Here is a 15,604-nt window from a genome sequence, read left to right as displayed (position 1 = left end):
TTATAGAGTAATTACACCGACAGAGAGTAATAACTGTAGAGATAATTCAATAAAATAAGTCGGATCTATCAACCTTAAAAGCTATGATGTGAATATCTCAATCTAAGAAAATGAAATCATGAACTTCTCATTCAGGCTCCTTAATAAATTGTGCAGCGTGTGACCTCATTGAGAAGGGGATTTGAGTCTTAGCAAATTATGCAGAGTTATTTCAGGGAGGGGAGATGGAACTGAAGAGGGAGCGGAACCTTAAAGATCAGAATGAGGCTTTCAGTATTTACAGACTCGGTTGTTCAGAAGCAGTGAAACAGAATCAAAAGCAGGCACTGCAAATGAGGTTTCAGCTCACGTGGAGCTTCCACTGGGATCTGCAGTAAAAGAGTGTGCAGCAGGAAACAGCGCTACTCCGACCCAGCTACTGGCAAGCTGCATGTTCAGCCACCAGACCAGCCTATTAGCACGTCACTCACTACATTCTGGTTGTATTAGCACAGGAAGACACCTTGGGCAGACCCAGAACAGGATGAGTCAAGATGACAATGTTCTGGTTGGCAAGGCAACTGTTTGGGTTCCGAGGAGCTTGTATTCTGTGTGTTAATTGGTTTGTTCGTTTGTGAAATGCAACTTTTAAAAAGCGGATGTGCACATGAGCTCAGAGGTGGTGGCGTTGACAGGGAGGGCTAATGAAGCTGTAATTAGCTTCCAGAATTTTCTATCTGCCTTTCTTGTGCTTTCTCTCACTTGCTCTTTTAACATCTTCCTCTTTGGTCCCTCTTTCACAGTGTCTTTAGTGATGTATTTCTATCTTTCCCTCTTTTACATCTATCAGTCATCTGTTTCTCTGTCTGATCTTTTGTAGAAGAGATATGTCAAAATGTTTATTGTGCTTTTGATAAAGTAAAATGTCTTATGTTTTCTCTCATAACCAGATGGATGACTAGAATGATGTATCGCTCACACTTGGAACCTATAACCTATGCAGAGTATAATACCGTATGTCTGAACAACATGTGTGTTTTTATCTTCAAGGCAGGCACTGTTTGTTTATTTATCTGTTCTTTCTTTCATTCATCCATCTATTCATTCATTGATTTCTGAGGAGTATGGATTCATGCCATACGATCAGATAACATTTCGGCATCTCTATTCACACACACATACACACACACACACACACACACACACACACCCATACACACACACACACACACACACACACACACACACACACACACACACACACACACACACACACACACACACACACACACACACACACACACAGTCTTTATTTAACCTGAGGCCAGCAGATGAGACTAGCAGGGTCCAATGATATGTTGTGAACCTCAGTGTTGTACAGCATTGTGTGTGAGGTATCCGACAATGGTATGATGAAAAAAATTTAAATGCCTGATATAAACTGTAATATCACTTTTTTCCAACAAGGTTTGCTATTTTAGCATGGCTAAAATGCGTGTTACGACATGGTGTGAGTCAGTGTGAGTAGTGTCAGTGTGAGTAGTAAGGCTGAGAAAGACTGGGGGGGGGGGGGGGGGGGGGACACTTGCTGCTTTAGCATTTAGTGTGACTAAATGCAAGATTACACAATTAAAATATGAGAGTTGTTGTGCAAGATTACACAACTAAAATATGAAAGAGCTGCAAGATTTCTGTCTTTTTGCAGACTGCTGAAAGCTATATAAAAGAAAGGGCCATATTGGCTAGCAAGATAGACCCCGTTTTGCCAGCTAGGCAGATGACTTTGTAGATCTGGAAGCTCTGCTTGGAATGGACAACCATAAAAGATCATGATGACCACAATAATGAATGTTAGATGTGATGATGTGAGAGGTTGTATACATGCTCAAGTACAGCTATGTCAGTGGCATTGTTAGCTATGAACAAAGTAGGCTAAGCTAGCTTACAGTTTTCTAAATAAAAGAACATGCAGTGGTGTCCTTGTCACTTTAATTTTACAAACAAAGCCTTCCTTGTATGACCGGGGCTGTTGTAGACTATGCTTGGTATATTTCCCAGGGGGCAAAACTGAAATCAGGTACATATAAATGGAATGTCTGGCCACATGTGGATGTCCATGAAACACTGGCTCTGTGGTTATTTGCATGGATCACTGGCAAGTCCAGCTGCCTTTCATGTGAGCAGATAATCGTTTGTTTTATTGTCACTCTGTCTGACTGAGGGAATGAATTTCGCCGTAATCGTGACATCAGTGATTTAGTGACATGTCCATCTCTTGGGCATTGTAGTTTTTGCTATAAGGAATTTATAAACACATCATAAATACCTAAGCAAAAATATTAGAACTCAGGGTTTTTTTTCTTTTGTTTCATATTCGGTCCCGTTTTAGTGAACATTACAGTTTGATTGAGTTTCACACCCTGGTGTGTGTCCTAGCATCGCTGTGTGAGGCTGTGTGCAGTTGTAGGAAGCATGCTGACCCAGTTCACCTCTCCTTGTGCCCGGCTCAGGGCACCGACGCCACCCTCCCCCACAGGTCAGCCCTGCCCCCACACAGAAGCTGGAGGTTCAGTTGAGAAATCCGTTGTGGCGGGTGCACTGCTAGCTCAGCTCACCCCGGCTTAGAGCTCACATACCGTTCTCATTCACCGAGTACAGGGCCGGTCACTGTCCCGTTATTAAACTCCTCTGTTTGGCTCTTAATCTCCTCTCTCGATCTTAAACTGCTATCTGAACTTTCCGGCAGAGGTAATAATGCACTCAGCTCCTGTAGTGTAAACTGCTGCAGCCCTCAAGGAACTGAAAATAGCTGTTAAAAGCTGAAAGGCCTTTTATAGATGAAAATCTCTATCAGAGTGAATATCTCACTACATATTCACACTTTAGATTTTATGCCTTTTGTGTCTTTCCATCAGTCACTGTTATTTTTTTCTTTGTTCCTCTTTGATCTGCCTTTGTCTCTGCCTCTCACTCTCTCCTTCCCCTCCATCTCCTGATCTCTCTATCTCCTGAATTGATTCCTCCCTATAATTTGTGTTCTCCGTTCATTTTCCTCGGCGAGAGAGCAGCCTGGTCTTCATTCAGTTCACCCAGATGACCTTAATCACCTGTTCATTAAGCCAGTACAGGGACCAAGCTAATCCCCCTAATCATTATCATAATTACGGAGCAGAGAGTGATGGTGAGGTTATCCAACACACCCAAGGTCCGTCCGTGCGGGCGTCCGCGCACACGCGCAGACAGACCATGTTCTAGGACCAGCGTTCCGCAGCACGTCGCCCGACTCCGACGCTGGGGCGTCTAAGGAGTGCGTCTGTGCCGTGACGAACGAAGCCTGAGCCGGGTATCGATCGCTGGCGGTGCACTGCGCCGCCGTTGCTCACCTCGTATCAGTTCAATACTCTTTGGGAGGGGGGCGACAGATGCACGGCGGGTAATGAGTCTCATTTATGGATCGTCACATTCACGCCAGTCGAAGTGAAAGAGCCCTTCTGAAAGGCCTAGCGTGGGCGGGAGGCGGGGGAGGGGCGGCATGCCGCAGTCACGTTCTGCATCATTATCGTGTCGCTGTACCTCAACACCAGCCGCGACTGTCATTACACTCGCCAGGAGGCGACAGGCTCGTTTTGAACTTACCTCCCGCTCAAACTTCGGCACTGTGGATGTTGAGAAAAGACTCGTTTTGCAACAGTTAACCATCCGTGCGAACAATGGAAAACGCAGCATTATGTTAAAGTTATCCAGGCGACGTTTAAAGACCTTCCAGTCTGTGAGAGGGATCGTGCGATTGGCTTCAAACGCAACGTGGAAGCGTATGTTTGGCCTGTATGGTGGGCATTGTGTCGTTCTTACAGCTTTTCTTTGACAGCCGAGTTCTGTGTTGTTGTGTTGCTGCCCATCATTGTGCCAACATCCTATTTATAGCCACGAAATAGGTAAAAGAGGGAGCACTTATGACGGGCACTGAGAGGTGAAGTACGCCTCTCTGCCACTCTGAGGAGAGCAAGGTGATAGGGAGGGGGGTGGACCTGCTGCAGATAAGACCGTGAGGTGCACCAGACACTCTGTGTCACAGAGCTGGTTTGAACAGCAGTCTCAGCAGGGCTTTTTAACTCTCTTTATACAACTATTCAACATACATGCTTTCCAATACTTAGTTTCCAACAAAATGGTGTAATATTACATATTTTTTTAGTTGAATGCCATGGTGAAGTGCTATGGTGCAAAAATAGGTTGGGGGGGGGGGGGGGGGGGGTCGTCAGGGGGGCTTTTGAAATGCTCCCAGGCTGCTGCGACCACAGGTGACTGCCAGGCTGTTGCAACCTGCCCGGCATGTTTCAACAGCATTTTCAGATTTACAAGTGCACAACAGGAATAAATCAGGAGTGGTGCAGGTAGGGCCTGTGAGCTTACTCTGTTTATCCCTTCTTTCTTTCTCTTTCCTCTATCTCTCCTTCCTTAGATGTGATGTAAATTTTGTGCTGTGAAGTATGAAATTTCCATGTTCTGTTTCATGTGAACAGGAAGTTGGATGCCAGAACCGTCCAACACAGCGGGCTGCAGCTGTGTGCACCCGGGCACAGCAGTCCAGCCAGTCACACACAATGTGGGCGAAACAGCTACTAAAATACCATAAAATACCATTTACTGTTACAACCCAGCCATTCACAAAAAAAACTGTCTTCCTATCCCTGTGGAAAAGTTGTTTAAACAATACAATAAATCAAGAGTATTTCATACAATACCACGTCCTATATTAAATCTTCATGGCTAGGGAAAATAATAGTAGAGTGTAATGTAACCTTCTGCTTGTGACATTGTCAGGGGGTCTACTTCCAGGTAAGTGGATGGATGAAGTGCTAGTCAACCACTGTGATGTACAGCTAGTCAGCTAGAGCTTATCTGAAGAATCCAGATATAGTCAACATAAAGGCTGTAGTGCTAAGCTATCTGAGGGATTTAGTGTTAGTCAGCCTGAGGGATCATCATGGGCTAGCCATATTTTAATGCTAGTCAACCACAAGGACCTAGTACTAGCCGTGGTGAAAGATCCAGCTAACTTAAGGGATCTAGTACTGATCAGTCTAAGGTATCTAGTACTGATCAGTCTAAGGGATCTAGTACTGATCAGTCTAAGGTATCTAGTACTGATCAGTCTAAGGGATCTAGTACTGATCAGTCTAAGGGATCTAGTACTGATCAGTCTAAGGGATCTAGTACTGATCAGTCTAAGGGATCTAGCCAGGCTGAAAGATTTCATGCCAGTAAGCCCATGGTGTTTCGTGATTAAATAAACATTCTGATATTCTCATATCATTCACTTCTATGAACAGAACTCCAGTTGGCTTTAGCCTTAAGATGAATTTCACCATAATCTCTGACATTTCCTTATCTATTAATAACACAGCATTGCCTACTTTGAGTAATTCCACTGTGATTATAATAGTTAGACTCAGGGAAGCTTTCCATATTTATATATCTAATGTGCCGTTAATATCAGTCTGTGGTAAATGAGTGTTTTGCAGTGGACTCCATGGACTACATGACTATAATGCTCAGTGAGTTGTATGGGGGGAAAAACAACATAAAATCTATGCTGCCTGGTGCAATTCCATCAAGTGAATTGCACTAGGCAGCAAACATGTGCCATTCGCCTTGCCAAAGATGTTAAAGAGAGAGAGAGAGAGAGAGAGAGAGAGAGAGAGAGAGAGAGAGAGAGAGAGAGAGAGAGAGAGAGAGAGCACTGAACAGGTTCAGTGCATTTTCGGAAGTGTTGCTTTTCAGAGGTGTTTTTTTAACTCTGTGTCTCTCATGGCATCTGTTTACACTTGTGTCCTCTCCCAGTGATACAGAGAATCATGGGAATTGTGAAGTCTTTTTTCTGCACTATTCTGTTCTCTAGCCAAACCCTTCATTCTCATTTACCAATCTGCTTACTTCGACTGGACAAGATGGCTGCTGTTTTGATAAAGTCTGTCTTTGGCTTTGACATGGGCTTCACTGTATACACGCATGATGGATGTGTTCTAGTCACTGAGGATTAAAAGTCAAAAGAGTCCCTGGAGAAGGCTGTTTGCCTTTTGACCAGAATGAATCATTGGACCAAACTGATTAACTATGCTTATGGTCACTGTTAAAAGCTGCTCTCTCTGAGGTACTGCATTTCAATTAAAGATAATTATGGGTTATTAGTCATCCCGACATGGACTTGGTAAATATTTTCACATTCAGAAGATGCAAGCAGTATGTGGTGCTTGCATCTGTTTTCCAAACAGACCTCTCTATCTTTTATTGCTTTCAAATAGAAGGCATCTATATAAAGAGTGTCTCTCAGCCATTATAATGTCACATTATTGTCTGAGTGTTTTGTTAAGTGTGGCTGCGTGAGTCCCACTAGCACGTGGGCTATTTATGGCACTGAGTTTGGTGTTTGTTTATTCCTACTGTTCCTGAGGATATACCCCCTCAGGCTCCCCGTGGCCCCTCCCTCCAGCTGCATCAGAGCTGCAGGGGGCGGGACCCTGGTTGCGTACCCACCCGTCAACACGACGTCCAAACTAGGATGGCTCTGGGCTGTTCAGTGGAGGGCGGCCATTTCTCCCTGGGACATCTTCCTTTGTGCTGTTGGTATTGTGACTCTTGTGTAGTACAACGCTGCTCTCAGTACTGACGTTCTGTTCATTTAGCCCTTGGCAATCCCTATTCTGCTTCACATCATGTTCTTTGAAGAAGAGCTTGTGTGTGTGTGTGTGTGTGTGTGTGTGTGTGTGTGTGTGTGTGTGTGTGTGTGTGTGTGTGTGTGTATGTGTGTGTGTGTGTGTGTGTGTGTGTGTGTGTGTGTGTGCGTGTATATTCTGTGTATATTTGTTATGTGGGTGGGTGTCTGAAGGTTCAGGTGTAAGAGTTTAGACTCTGTGTCTACGGTATGTGTGCATATGTCAGCAGGTGGGTTTCAGTGTTTGCATTCGTGCAGATTAGTGTGGGTATGTGGCATCGTTCTGAGGGCTTCATAAACCTGGTCACACTGTTTGAGTCGGTGTAACAGGAGGACATTTATGTTTATTTAGTTCAGTGTTTATCATTAACTGTAATAACTTCTGTCATGGCTGGAGGAATCACAATTGTCTCTCTTGGTCATTTTCCCTGGCTTAAACGCTTGTGTTGGGGAGGGCCAGGTAGAGACAGTACAGATGGGAAATTGGAAGGGTAGACAGTACAGTCTATTGTTATGCTCTATGTCAACAGATTGTGTGTGTGTGTGTGTGTGTGTGTGTGTGTGTGTGTGTGTGTGTGTGTGTGTGTGTGCGTGTGCGTGTGCGTGTTGCGTGCGTGCGTGCGTGTGCGTGTGTGCGTGTGCGCGTGCGTGCGTGCGAGTGCGTGCGCGTGTGTGTGTGCGTGCGTGCGCGTGTGTGTGTGCGTGTGTGTGTGTGTGTGTGTATTAATATGGTGGCATTACTTTCATAGCAGTTTGCTCCCTGATAAATAGGGACTACTGGCCAATGCATAAAGGAGAAAAACTAAATGTTCAAACTGATCTCCTACAGATTCATATTCATTAAATGTTTTGTTGGAAGACTTTAAACAAGGCAAAGTAGAAACAGTTGGTAAAATATCTTTGAGTCTCATCCATCAGAAGAAGCATGCATGTTTGTAAGAGACACTGCTTTCCCCAGCTGTGAGCTGTGGTGTCTGTAATGAATGTAGCAGCTATATCCTGTTGGGCAGATGTGTGTCCTGGTGGGATTTTTTACTGAATGTGAACTCAAATAAAGCAGGAAAAAAGTGCAAGGTCATTGGCTACTCAAAACAAGTGAACAGGTTTTCTTGGACAGCTGTCCATCTTTGTTTGAGTTTATGTGCGCAAGTGAATCCGTGTGTGTGTGTGTTACATGTGAGAACTCTCACTAGCCCAACTGCCAGGCTCATTATGAAATCGACTGTTAATATTCACATGCACTCTTGCCTTGCAAATTGGTCCAGAGCCGTAACCCCGAGCAGCCCGGACCCGCTCGTCTACTGCAGAATCTCTCCAGCGTGCTCTCCTGTGTCGCCAACTCATTCACAATTCATTTCTCATGATGACCACATTAGCACAAAGGTACATGGGTGGAATGTACCCAGTAATTGTGATTCCGAGAACATACAGTGTCCAGGAAGCATGAGAAGTGAATGTGGAAGATTCTGATTCACCTGAGGTACGGCAGAGCTGGGTGAACACATCGCAAATGTACTGACATATATGTATTCACCACCAACCGTTATTAGAATCGTTAGTAGGAACATGGACTTCTTGGGAATATCTAGCATGTAATCTGCTGCCAGTCATAAGTTATGTTAGGCAGCAGTTTGTCAGTGGACATTGTCTGATCCCAGGAGGTTGTACAGCAGACCATGCCCAACCCAACACTCTCACCCAACCCAGCTCTGTCACCCGACCCAGCACTGTCACCCGACCCAGCACAGTCACCTAACCCAGCACAATCACCCGACCCAGCACTGTCACCCGACCCAGCACAGTCACCTAACCCAGCACAATCACCCGACCCAGCACTGTCACCCGACCCAGCACAGTCACCTAACCCAGCACAATCACCCGACCCAGCACTGTCACCCGAACAAACTCTCACCCAACCCAGCAGTTTCAGCCGACCCAGCACTGTCCCAACCACGCCCCACCCAGCAGCGTCACTCAAATGTAAAACTGCAGCAGTGTTGCCAGGCCCACTGCACATAGTCCAACACCCATGACGGAGTCAGCGGACCGACACCCGAATCATCTCCCGTCACCAGTGGCCCTGAGGTCAGAAACTGAATGGTGGATGACAAGCTTCGCATAACAACAAATGAGATACAGTCTGTGACGCTATAAAATGCACCTGCAGTCAGGCCCAATTCATCACATTACAACGGGCACAATTGTTTAGTGATCTGGCATCAGTTTTTATGCTACACCAAGTGGAACGTTTTAATGTTTATTTTAAAGCAAACTTACTAAAAATAGGCAACATCTCTTATGGCCAAGTGCATCAGAGCTGCAGATAATATACAGACGCAGATAATATACAGATGCAGATAACATCTTACCCTTGTGCAGTCACCATCTTCTGTTTTCCTGATATTATCCTTTTTGCAAATTTGGTCGCATCATGGTTGCAAGTAAATGTCTACATCTGCTGACAACTACTCTCAATAATAGAATAACCTTCAATAACAATAATGTGTTTTCTAATTGTCTATTTTGCCAGAGTTTGAAAAGGTACGTTTTACTATACTGGTAAAACATGCTAGTATTCACCCCCTACAGGTCTGGTATTGGGCCTCGTGCCTCAACGATCAATGGCAGTAAAAGACTTTCAACATATCCTGGGCAATCCTATAACACACATGCACCTGAGAAAGTGTTCAGTCCATGGCTGTGAATGCTTTGAACTGATTTTACACAAACCAGAGCTATAGATGGACCTACATGCTTTTGATATGGCTGTGAATGACATTAATTGTGTCATAACAGAAAATGCCATAGGGACACACCTGACCTTAACCCTAACCCTCACCTTTTCTTTTATTAATTTTCTTTTATTGGGATCAAAGTTCACTTTTTTTTTTTTAAAGATTTATTTTCAATTCCAGCAATTAGTGTTATCGGAAAACCACAGACAATGAGCTATATACACCAGTAACAGTTGCACAAAGATTTATTGAGCAACCCTGATGCTTCATACTGTGTGCTCATCTGTTGCTGTCCGCTTAAGTGACCTGACACACACACACACACACACACACACACACACACACACACACACACACACACACACACACACACATCCACTCAGAGCCGGGTTCTCTGGTCTGCTCTGTAATGCTGTAATGAGTCTGCGTAATGGTTGTCCCAGTAAACAGGACCTGGCTGCTGTTATCTCTGGACTAATGATTTCTGCAGTGCTGTTCAATTAGGACAGGAACAAGGTCACCAGCAGCTCAGCCTTTAAAGAGTGTAATCCTGTCGCCGCTGGTCTTCCGCTCCACTAGGGCTGCGTTATCCTAATGAAAACGCCCGTACGGCCGCGTCACGCTCCACAACGCCAGAGAGCTCCTTCATTTGTCTCAGTGCCGCCGTAGCTCCTGGCCTCTGTCTCAGACTAAATCCCTCAAAATTAATCAGTGTTTTGTTGTTGTGAAGCATGCAAATGCAGGCAATAAAATGTGACTGGTCATTTGTGCAAGTGGAAAGACTGCCATGTAATGTGTGAAACATTTTACTCTACAAGCAATAAGGGTCCTTAATAAATACTCACTTGATGTGTTCTTACCACAGGTGACATTATGCACATTTTGATTTGTAATCAGGCTGTCAAAAACCATACTGATATATCAGTCAAAAAAGGAGGCTTCGCCACTTTATGAGTTTGCTTCATTTATAGCTCAGGGCAAAATGTTTATAAAAACTGCATTTCAAGCTTTACCATTCAGAAGCAATTTGACTTTCATTGGACAGAACTTCTTGATAGCAACTCTGCTCAGTCTTCGAATATATTAAACATGAAATAGTTTCTGATGTCTTAATATACTTGAATTGAACTCAGAATTTAAATAGCCCTTGGGTTTCCCATAACTGCAAACCTTATTTCACCCATAATTCTCAGTGTGTCAGTCATGAGTAAAGTCAGGAGTTTCTGTGCAGTCTTTCCTGTTTTTCAGTCATCATGGGTTTGTATCGGTGATGACATTATGTGGGTAATTCTCACCCCTGTTTGGGGATAATGACAATTCTCAAATGAGTGCAGTCTACACAGCATGCTGCACAATGACATGCATTTGTCCTTGACCAACTCTTCATTTGCATTTTTTTTCTCTTTTCCTCTCTCTCTCTCTCTCTCGCTCTCTCTCTCTGTTGCTTTCTCTCTGTAGGAGCTGGTGGGAAGTAACCCTCCACAGAGGAACTGGAAGGGAATAGCGATTGCGCTGCTTGTCATTCTGGTCATCTGCTCTCTGATCGTCACCTCCGTCATCCTGCTGACACCAGGTACATGGCCCAAGGGCCCAAAAGCCATGGCTTGGGGGGGATGACGGGTGGTAGAGTGGTCACAACATTACTGACTACACACACACACACACACACACACACACACAAATACATACACTCACACACATGCATAAGCATTCACATACTCAAACAGAGTGTTAAGAAACACTCGAAACACATGCAGTGCACCTGGAGACTCGTATCAACAGGTTTGAGTGTTTACTCTTCCAGAACTGCTTCACTGCACCATTTCTGGCAATTGAGTATTTGCTCACTCTCTCTCTCTCTCTCTCTCTCTCTCTCTCTCTCTCTCTCTCTCTCTCTCTCTCTCTCTCTCTCTCTCTCTGCTCTCTTCTTGAGCTTTTACTTTGACATTAAAATGACCTTCAAACCCAAACAGAAATATTCTTAAAACTGTTCATATTAGAACCTTAGTTCTTTTGGCATATGATTTTAAGGAAGGCTCATAGTATATTTTAATATAGCCTATGTGCAAATACACCTACTGATCGACTGTCATCACTCCATTTACAGATGTCACACTACCACATGAACACTGATGCCACAGATCATTCTATTTCCATGTGTTATCAATGAAAATCACTCTATACCATGAATGGACCTTAATGCTAGATCAGTGAATGTGAGATTGCAATAAGTTGCTAAATCAGTCGCCATTGTAAAAGTAAACCCTCATCAGTGGAGATGACAGATTGCGAGAGGAGCTGGGTGATAGCGATTCCAGTGCCTGCCTGGCCCCACCTGATCCAGTCCTGACCCCGCCCTGACCACACCCTGGCCACGCCTACTCTGCCCCACAGCCCCGCCCCCGCCTGGTCCACCCCACAGCCTCTATCTGGTCTGCCCACTGGCACATAGGGTGGAGAACTGCACCATGGGTTCAGCCTGGATGCCCTCTGTGCTGTTGGCTCTGATTTCAGGCTGAATGGTGAAGGAGAAAGTTCCTTTAAATGGTCACGAGAGCTCAGAGCCTGAGCTGTAGCAAAAAAAAATCCAGAGTAATCCTTAGATCTGGCCATGATTTTACTCGCCTGCCTATGGTGTGATTTGTGTGTGTGTGTGTGTGTGTGTGTGTGTGTGTGTGTGTGTGTGTGTGTGTGTGTTTTGAGATTTATTCTTATGTTTACTAGCCTGGCTGGTCTTCTCAGAATATTCCTCTGCAGTTCAGTTGGAAGATGTCTATATGTTCGACTCTCATGAAAATGTAAGAAAGTGTGAAAGTGACTTGAGTCAATGCAGAATCTTGGTATCAGGAGAGGAGATGAGAGGAGATGAGAGGAGGGGAGAGGAGGGGAAAGGGGAGGGGAGGGTAGTGGAGGGGAGGGGAGGGGAGGGTAGTGGAGGGGAGGGGGGGAGGGGAGGGGAGGGTAGTGGAGGGGAGGGGGGAGGGGAGGGGAGGGTAGTGGAGGGGAGGGGAGGGGAGGGGAGGGTAGTGGGGGGAGGGGAGGGTGAGGGTAGTGGAGGGGAGGGGAGGGGGGAGGGGAGGGGAGAGGAGAGGAGGGGGAGGGGAGGGGAGAGGAGGGGAGAGGAGAGGGGAGGGGAGGGGAGGGGGGAGGGGAGGGGAGAGGAGATGAGAGGAGGGGAGAGGAGGGGAGAGGGGAGGGGAGGGAGATGAGAGGAAGGAAGGAGAGGAAACCAGATGAGGGGAGAGGAGATGAGAGGGGAGGTGAGGAAGAGGAGGGAGATGAGAGGAAGGAAGGAGAGGGGGAGTGGGAGAGCAGATGGCTCGTTCATCTTGGAACTGCTCCTCCCTCCAGTCCTGGCTGGCCGGGCCCATGCGGACCTCTCGCTGAAGCCCAGGGTCGGCCAGCCTGGCAGCACGGCCCTCACACCCCCGTGGCATGAAGAGCTCTGTGATGACTCTCTGCTGCTTAGTTTCATGTGTGAGGCAGCGATTCTACCTCTATATTCTGACATATTTATGCCATCTGTTAACTCCCGAGACTCTGCAGGCCCCTGCACAATCGCTGAAGGCTTTGTGTGTGTCAGAGCTTCGGGACAGTCCCGCAGAGAGGCAGCAGCGTGGCGGGCTTGTCCTGCTGCCCATGGGCTTCGTGTTCCCCGCGGAGATCCTAAATGCCTCTGACCTTCAACTCAGCTCAGATCAATGACACCGTTCTGTTTCCTCACGCTACTGTTGTGTCTGTGCGTGTTTTCTGCTCCTTCCCTTCCCAGTGACAAGCTCTCTCCCTCTCCTCCTTTCTACTCTCCCTGTCACTGCTCTCTCTCTCTCTCTCTCTCTTTCTTTCTCTCTCTCTCTCTCTCTCTCTCTCTCGGTCCCCTTCTTTTGATAATGAACAGGTTGGTATAATGAGCTCCTTCAGTGGCTCAACTAAAAACTGGGTCAACTGTTTTTGGATTTTTTTGCCACAGAGGGGTGAATGAGAGTTTTTTCCATATTCAGTACTGACAGGTGACAGACACAGTAACAGCTAATTGGTTGAGTCAGGGGATCAAGGCAGTGGGGAAGACTCGCTGGAGTGTGTCTTTTGGTCATCTGCTGATCTGGGAGGGGCCTTTCATGCTCTGATGCTAGCGAGGCCTGCTACACGCCGGAGGGGGTCTAGCAAATATCGTCCCTGCAGCTCGGTTTGGATGTGACTCCTGTTGTTTTAGAAATTGCACTTTTCATCTTGGCCGGGACCACGCAGCAGCCAACTCCTTAGCTACCCTGGAAATGCAGTCATTTCTGGACACCTCTCTGATACTAGAGACTGAAGATGACGGCTTTTTATTTTTTAACTTTTTACTTTGCTTGCAGCTGTTTTTCAGCATTGGTGCAATGTGAAAAATAATATTGACATTTCAGTTACTGTTTTCTCTTACTCTCTCTCTATCTCTCCTTCTCTGCCCCGCTCTTTAAAAACACAGCACTATGCTCTTGTAATAAGAACAGAGCAGAACGATTTTGAGACATAAAAAAACTTGAAGCACTCTCCTGGTTGAACTGTGGCTTATGAAAAGAAGCTGTAATGGATACCAGAGCTGAAGGGGTGATATGACAGAGGCTGTGATTTGTGACTTGTAGGCTTACAAATGATGGGACCTATTATGCCCCCGTTTATTTAAAGTGACTTGTTGAGCAGGCTTCCTGCTCACACTTTCAAATGTGTTTGAAATACACATACAGTTTGGAATACCAGGATTCACTCCCAAACATTTACCTTGGAATACGTTTCAGGCAGACAGCATTCCCAGTGTAACTTGGGCCTCTGTATGCCTGCTGTATTAACAGTTATTAGCTGTGTGGCTAGTTCCTTAGTGTAAATGGTTCTTCATGTCTGACTCCAGGGTTCCCACTGGCAGAAATTTTTCACCTACTTCAGTGGTTTGTGGTATGGATGTCTGGGTAAGCTCCAGAATATTCCTCACACATAATAGCTAGAAATGCTGAAAGATCAGGCTTTGTTTTGACTGGTTTGCACCAGTCAAATGATTTGTGGTTTTACTTTATTTAGCCTTCTTCTCTCTCTCTCTCTCTCTCTCTCTCTCTCTCTCTCTCTCTCTCTCTCTCTCTCTCTCTCTCTCTCTCTCTCTCTCTCTCTCTCTCTCTCTCTCTCTCACACGCACACACACACACACACACACACACACACACACACACACACACACACACACACACACACACACACACTTTTGAGGCCGTTCTTTGTGCACGGCAGGTTGTGATTTTGCCTTAGAGAGCTCCTGAGAATTGTGCAGCAGCGTCTTCCAGTTCCCATTCCGCCCATCTCTGGTGTGATCCACAGCCCAGGAGGGGCAGGTGGTGTCTGAAGCCTCCACCACCTTCACCGTGCCTACATCACCACTGCATCTCACACCATCTCAAGGATGAACACACACACAGCAGTCCACATGACTGACAGTGAGGTGTAAAGAAAGCCTTTGATTATGAACATGGAAGGATTCTGTTCCTAAGGAGAATAGAAACTGCAGTCCTGTTGAACCTAAAGGAGACCTAAAGGAGTGCTGGATGTATATACATTGTAAAAGATGTGGATTAAATACAAGAGATTTGAACCCGGCTCTGAGTGGATGTGTGTGTGTGTGTGTGTGTGTGTGTGTGTGTGTGTGTGTGTGTGTGTGTGTGTGTGTGTGTGTGTGTGTGTGTGTGTGTGTGTGTGTGCGTGCATGCATGCATGCATGTGTATATTTCTATTCTAACTTCCATTACTCCTTCATCTGCTTTTAATGGATGTTTAGCCCCATGCCCTGTTAAATGGAAGATGAACGCATGAATATTTATTCACACTCAGCAGGGGTTCAGAGCTACAGGCGTGAACTCAGAGTCCCACTGCATTCCCACCACCCACACAGCTACGCTGTCTGGAGAAGAATCCAGATCGCATGTCGGCTTTGGCATTCACGCCTTGCTGAGCACACTTTGCTTATCCGAACAGACAAACACTGACCGCAGCCTGGACACGATGCTCTAAGGTGTCCTGGGGCTCTTTCCAAGAAGATATTTCCAGTTGAAATATTGACTTATAAGACAAAAGGCAAGACATGTATATTTGTATTGCCCTTTTCATACATAGTGTCAATTTAACCTGCTTATTAATTTAACATATATATATATTT

At 45.7% G+C, this 15,604-nt stretch overlaps 1 protein-coding gene across 5 annotated transcripts in view; it reads left to right on the top strand.

The window, feature by feature from the left end:
• Window positions 1–15,604, top strand: part of dpp6a (dipeptidyl-peptidase 6a) — a 196,014-nt gene that overhangs the window by 132,975 nt on the left and 47,435 nt on the right. For all 5 annotated transcript variants that reach the window (XM_076971239.1, XM_076971243.1, XM_076971242.1 and 2 more), the window contains one exon: window positions 10,888–11,002. In XM_076971239.1, the coding sequence (XP_076827354.1) occupies window positions 10,888–11,002 (115 nt within the window). The remainder of the gene's footprint in view (window positions 1–10,887; window positions 11,003–15,604) is intronic.

The sequence above is a fragment of the Brachyhypopomus gauderio genome, chromosome 13 (assembly GCF_052324685.1).
Source record: "Brachyhypopomus gauderio isolate BG-103 chromosome 13, BGAUD_0.2, whole genome shotgun sequence".
NCBI lineage: Eukaryota > Metazoa > Chordata > Actinopteri > Gymnotiformes > Hypopomidae > Brachyhypopomus > Brachyhypopomus gauderio.
This window is presented reverse-complemented; position numbering and strand designations above follow the sequence as displayed.